Source organism: Vanacampus margaritifer, chromosome 18 (assembly GCF_051991255.1).
Source record: "Vanacampus margaritifer isolate UIUO_Vmar chromosome 18, RoL_Vmar_1.0, whole genome shotgun sequence".
NCBI classification, from domain to species: Eukaryota; Metazoa; Chordata; class Actinopteri; order Syngnathiformes; family Syngnathidae; genus Vanacampus; species Vanacampus margaritifer.
In genome coordinates this window covers 17,829,417-17,835,606 of record NC_135449.1, presented here as the reverse complement: position 1 = coordinate 17,835,606, position 6,190 = coordinate 17,829,417, and the positions used below count along the sequence as shown (strand labels likewise).

Below are 6,190 nucleotides of genomic sequence, written 5' to 3'. Positions count from 1 at the left end.
GAACTGGACAAAAGCCATGTTTTATGTAAGTGGTGTGGTGCTAAAATAGTAGAACTGGATGTAGTGGATCATCTTTGATCCGTGATCCATACGGATCATGCACCACGGCTCGCACCGCACATGACCCGCGGATTGGTTGTGAAAAAAAGAAAAATAGTGCACGTTCACATGACGGCAACAAGATCAGTCCACATTCACTGTGATGGCAGCAGAGGAAGTTGAAAAACCTCGTAGATCATGTAAGTAGCATGTATCGGGAGTAGGGCTGCACGATTTTGGAATAAAACCTAATTGCGTTTTTTAACCAATATTGCGATTGTAATTCAATTTGTGATTTTTGTGTTTTATACATTAAAATGGATGAAATGCTACTACTGTGAGTCAGGTTAGTTTCAGACAAGTAATATTATCAATATTATAACAATGCTATACTATAATTGTCACTATTTGATTAAATGACAGTACTGGTGAATGTGCTAAGCTTAGACCTACATTATGCTTCTGAACAAAATAACCTGACAATAAAAACAATACATTGAGGTTCAGGCTATAGTGAAATTATAATATACTATAGTTACATATCCAGAATAATAACAGAACGGAAAATAACATCCCAATTATTTATTTATTTTGCAGCATCATTAAAATCAAACAAGACAAAACGAACCATAAATAACTAAGTGTGAACAATCTTCAAGTAACAAGTGTAAACATTTAAACAGGTAAACAGTGCAAACTATTATGCACTTATTTTAAGTAAACAAACCTTTAAAACTCAACAAAACTTATGACAAAACTATTTTCTTTCTTGTAGTAACTGTAAAACTTTGTGGTCAAAATATTGCACACTTATTTTTTTATAAAGAAAAGCTGCCTTTACACACTGGATGAACTGGATCAAGTACCAATATAGGCTAATGATAATTATATTCTTACACACTTTAAAAATGCTTTTGCAAGGTTAAAGAAATCAGAATCTAGTGTAAAAATAGTGGAGTATGTGCAGTAGTGTTTGCCACTAATTGTTCTTCATCTGTCTTTTTCGAACCTGTCTGACTTTATACTGAATTCACGTGCCTCCCTCTGGATCTGGCTACTAGCTTAGCTAATATCTGGCGCTTTTCTTTTGTTGAAATAACTTGCCAATAAAAACAATACATTGAGGCTCAAGCTATAGTGAGATTATAATCTACTATAATTACATATCCAGAATAATAACAGAACGGAAAATAACATCCCAATTATTCATTTCTTTTGCAGAATCATTAAAATCAAACAAGACAAAGCAAACCACAAATGACTGAATGTAAACAATAATATAGTATCAAGTGTAAACAAGTACACATTGCAAACTATTATGCACCTAATTTAAGTAACCAACCCTTTAAAACTCAACAATTCTTGTGACAAAACTATCTTCTCTCTTGTAGTAACAGTGCAAAACTTTGAGGTCTAAATATTGCACACATTTTTTTCATAGTGAAGATGTGAAGCAAACCACCACCCACTTCAGAAATAGACCAATATACTTTTTTCAGGGCAAATACTGATACCGATTATGGGCAATCAGAAGGCCGATAACTGATATTTGAAGCTGATATACATTTGCAGAAAAAAAAAAGTTAGTGTGCAAATTTTTAATAATAAAAACTCCAGCACACGACTGAAAATAGCCACTGAAATAACTCATATTTCATAATAAATGCCACCGCGATTGTGTCAAAGGTAAGATTTCATCATTATATGCCTATAGTTAACTGTGGAATAGTTTAAAATACCATGGTGTTTAATGTTTAATACTTTATCCTTCACTTCTAAAAAACGTGTTTGTTTTTTTTTTTTATGCAAGGGCATACAGAAGGCTTTGATGGAGCTTCTGACATGAAGAGGTGGCTTAAAACAATGGTAGTTGGTTAAAAAAACGGCCAAGTGGCCGCAGAGTATAAGAGATCAGCCATGTTGCAACAAGCTCTTTTTGTCAGTGTGTTGTTCACCAGGAATGTGAATATTGACGAAACTCAGCTATATTCTAATGCTAATTGCTGCAAAACGGAAACTGTCGCAAACTCTATCTCCTGCTCTTTTTATTTTGGGGTGGTTTCTGAATCACATGAGTGTGTTGCACCTCTAAAGGGGTGGGGAAACGCATGATAATGCAACGCTGCATTGTCTCAAAATAACACATTTGTCTAAATGTTTGTAAGTGAATGCGAGTATAGGCATGTTTTTATCTGTCAACTGTCACCGAAAATGTAATCATCCTTCATGTGATCGTCGGGCGCAATTCCTGTTTCCTTGCTGTCCCAGGCTGTGTGACTCATCAAAAACACAGTCAACACAATCTAGTGACCTTTTGATTAGTAGGCTCATCCAAAGTTCACATTATTAGCAAATATATGAGAACTTACACACACTTTTATTGTAACAGTTAAAAAGATTTGATAGTGACAGCCCTAATTAAATGAAAATGTATTTAACTTAAAAGTTAATTACAGTTCAACTGTATTTAGACAGTTATTCTTTGGTGTACTGTCAGGTTCAGTCAACCTAGAACATTTAATCAACAACACACAAGGAAGGAAGACAAGACATTCAGATTCTTTTTGCTCGCAAGGAGAACAGAGATGTGCCCAGATTGCAATCTCCTACCCGCTCATAGGCACACTCCGCCAAGTCCTCTCTTTTTAATAGGATGTTCCCTAGTTACACAGATGTTGCTGCTCCAAAGGGGAGGGGGAACACCCAGCAGCAACCATCACGGATAGGAGTCATTGTGCAGATAATAATACAGATGTCTTTCTTTGGCGCTGAAGGTTTTAACAGCCAAAATTCAACAGTTCATCCGTAATGTGTTTTTAGCCACTATTCTTGTGATAAGTTACAGTTCCTGTTTTGCAACTGCAGCTTCTGCTCTCTTCAGACTACCCCAACCCACATGGTTCAAACATAGGTCACACTGCTGAATAAATGCTTGGCAATATATGGGATTACTTATGTACATTTATTCTAACATGTACCACCAGAGGTAATCCACATACCAATAGTGCTACACTTTGAGAATCACTGATGTAGATAAAGAGAAATTAACAGGTTTTCAATGTGGTTGTCAGACTCCTTTCTCAATGCACTGGTTCTATCCAATCATGATCCTTGCAGGCATCTGAGGATCTGCTGATGCAGCACTATATTGACCTGAAAGAGCGTCCATTCTTCCCGCACCTCATCAATTACATGAGCAGTGGTCCGGTGGTTGCCATGGTGAGAAGCATCATAACTAGCGACTAAATCTTCACTTGGAGAATCAACATTGCATTAAGTAAGTGTTTTGTTTTTTAAAACCGTAGGTATGGGAAGGAAAGGGGGTTGTTAAGACCGGCAGGGTGATGCTCGGAGAAACCAACCCAGCAGACTCCAAACCTGGAACAATTAGAGGAGACTTCTGCATTGATGTCAGCAAGTAAGTGTCGTTTACCTGCATCTCTGGTATGGTCCTCTAGTGGCAGTCTTATTTTCCATTTTGCTTAACAGAAACATCATCCATGGAAGTGACTCAGTTGAGAGTGCAACTAAGGAGATTGACCTGTGGTTCAAAGAAGAAGAACTGACCTGCTACACAAGTTGTGCATCCAGCTGGCTCTACTGAGCACTGTCCTCAAATGCCCCTTATCCAATTTGACCTACAGCAGAAGTAGTTATTCCAGACTGTACTTTCAGGATACATTTGTCTTGGTAACATTCCATTATTTCGTTTTCCTAATTATGTCATAAAATAAATGTCAATGTTGGAGATTAAATGGTGTCACTCATTGCTGGGATGAGTAGATTATAACATCGCTCCTTTTTTTCCCTTTTTCGCAACTTTTTTTTTCTCCTACTAAGGAGCACTGTGACCCCTAACCTAAAATTTTAGGGGCACAAGTAGAAAATGTTGGGGTACACACTCTAAATCGACCGGTGGAGTAAATATTCACATTTATATTTTTTATGATGGAGTGTGTGGCATGTTAAAAAAATACACAATACAGTACAATAAATCTAATTTCCGCGGTGGCACATGCGTGAATTGGAGGGAAAAAAATCACTTTCACAGCCTCAAATTTTAGGGGGAAAATGACACCATTCAGGGGCAGTCTAGAGCCCCTGTAGTAGTTTAGTGCAATATATTTACATAATGGTAGTAAACAAGCTGTGGAGTTCAGGATTTAATTTTAGGGCATGAGATGAGAACACGGTCCCTGTACGACCGATGTCAGAGTCTGGTCCGCATTGCCGGCAGTAAGTCAAATTTGTTTTCGGTGAGGGTTGGACTCCGCCAAGGTTGCCCTTTGTCACCGATTCTGTTCATAACTTTTATGGACAGAATTTCTAGGCGTAGCCGAGGCGTTGAGGGGGTCCGGTTTGGTGGCCTCAGCATTGCATCTCTGCTTTTTGCAGATGATGTGGTGCTGTTGGCTTCTTCAAGCCGTGACCTCCAGCTCTCACTGGAGCGGTTCGCAGCCGAGTGTGAAGCGGTTGGGATGAGGATCAGCACCTCCAAATCCGAGACCATGGTCCTCAGTCGGAAAAGGGTGGAGTGCCCTCTCCGGGTCGGGGAGGAGGTCCTGCCCCAAGTGGAGGAGTTCAAGTATCTTGGGGTCTTGTTCACGAGTGAGGGTAGGTTAGAGCGGGAGATCGACAGGCGGATCGGTGCAGCGTCTGCAGTGATGCGGACGCTGTATCGGTCCGTTGTGGTGAAGAAGGAGCTGAGCCGAAAGGCGAAGCTCTCGATTTACCGGTCGATCTACGTTCCTACCCTCACCTATGGTCACGAGCTGTGGGTCGTGACCGAAAGAACAAGATCCCGGATACAAGCGGCCGAAATGAGTTTCCTCCGCAGGGTAGCCGGGCTCTCCCTTAGAGATAGGGTGAGAAGCTCGGTCATCCGAGAGGGACTCAGCGTCGAGTCGCTGCTCCTCCACGTTGAGAGGAACCAGTTGAGGTGGCTCGGGCATCTGGTTCGGATGCCTCCTGGACGCCTCCCTGGGGAGGTGTTCCGGGCATGTCCTACCGGCAGGAGGCCCCGGGGACGACCCAGGACACGCTGGAGAGACTATGTCTCTCGGCTGTCCTGGGAACGCCTTGGGGTCCCGTCGGATGAGCTGGCTGAAGTGGCTGGGGAGAGGGAAGTCTGGGCTTCCCTGCTAAAGCTGCTGCCCCCGCGACCCGACCCCGGATAAGCGGAAGAAGACGGACGGACGGACGGAGATGAGAACACATAGTTTCCACCGCCGGTATCTACCCTACTCTGCAAAAGCCCCCCAACAAATCTACTCTACTCGCTTTTTCTGCTACCTGCTCCTTTACGGTTCTAAAAAAAAAAAAGTAGCCCAGTTCCAAAACGTGACAATTATTTCGGAGGCCAATGATTGGTTCGAGACATGTCATCATCAATGTGCAACTGCGCAAACCACCACCCTGGGAAAACCACTGCCATTAATGTTGAAGAGAGGACAACAATGGCTTCCAAACAGATTAATGTTTGGACTTTTGAGGAGGTGCAAACCTTTTTAACATCATTGAATGCAGTCTTCTGGTTGCTGCAATATTCATTCGATGTCTTCATGCTGAATTAAACGGGCAGAAACCATTGTTTGCGCTCTCCATTGTTTTTGCCTGTGTGTGTGCAGTGCACGCTAGCTGCGGTCGCTTTATCATGACATTACTGGCAAGGTGAGTAGGGGCTCCCGGGTGGTGGCCGTGGCACTGGAGACGCACTGCTTTTTTGGTGTAGAGCCAAGCAGAGAAGAGTAGGGTAGACACTCAGTGAAAACGAGGCTATAGGTACGGAAGAAGATTGGGGCCAGTAAAGAGGGGAAAAAATGGGTTGGCAGGATTCTCACTTAAATCTCAGAATAATTTAAAGTGAGAATTCTGAATTTAATCTCAAAATTCAGACTTTATCACTTTAATCTCAGAATTCTGACTTTAAATGTGAGCATTCTGACTTTCATCTCAGAATTCTCACTTTATCACTTTAATCTCAGAATTCTCACTTTAAAGTAAAAACTGGGGTGGGGGGGTGGTATAAGTCAGAAAGCCATCACACTAAAATTTTTGCATGAAGTTGACATTTGTGGCCCGTAAACATTCATTACATCATGCGTGGTAATGGATGTCTTCTTCAGTAGATGTCTCAATGAAATTATATTAT

At 41.4% G+C, this 6,190-nt stretch overlaps 1 protein-coding gene across 1 annotated transcript in view; it reads left to right on the top strand.

Moving 5' to 3' along the window:
* The window catches only part of LOC144038318 (nucleoside diphosphate kinase A2-like), a 12,089-nt gene extending 8,295 nt beyond the window's left edge, over positions 1–3,794 (top strand). The window contains exons 3-5 of the mRNA XM_077550732.1: positions 3,157–3,258; positions 3,345–3,457; positions 3,529–3,794. Coding sequence (XP_077406858.1) covers positions 3,157–3,258; positions 3,345–3,457; positions 3,529–3,643 — 330 coding nt within the window. The 3' untranslated portion in view covers positions 3,644–3,794. The remainder of the gene's footprint in view (positions 1–3,156; positions 3,259–3,344; positions 3,458–3,528) is intronic.
* Positions 3,795–6,190: the final 2,396 nt, after the last annotated feature.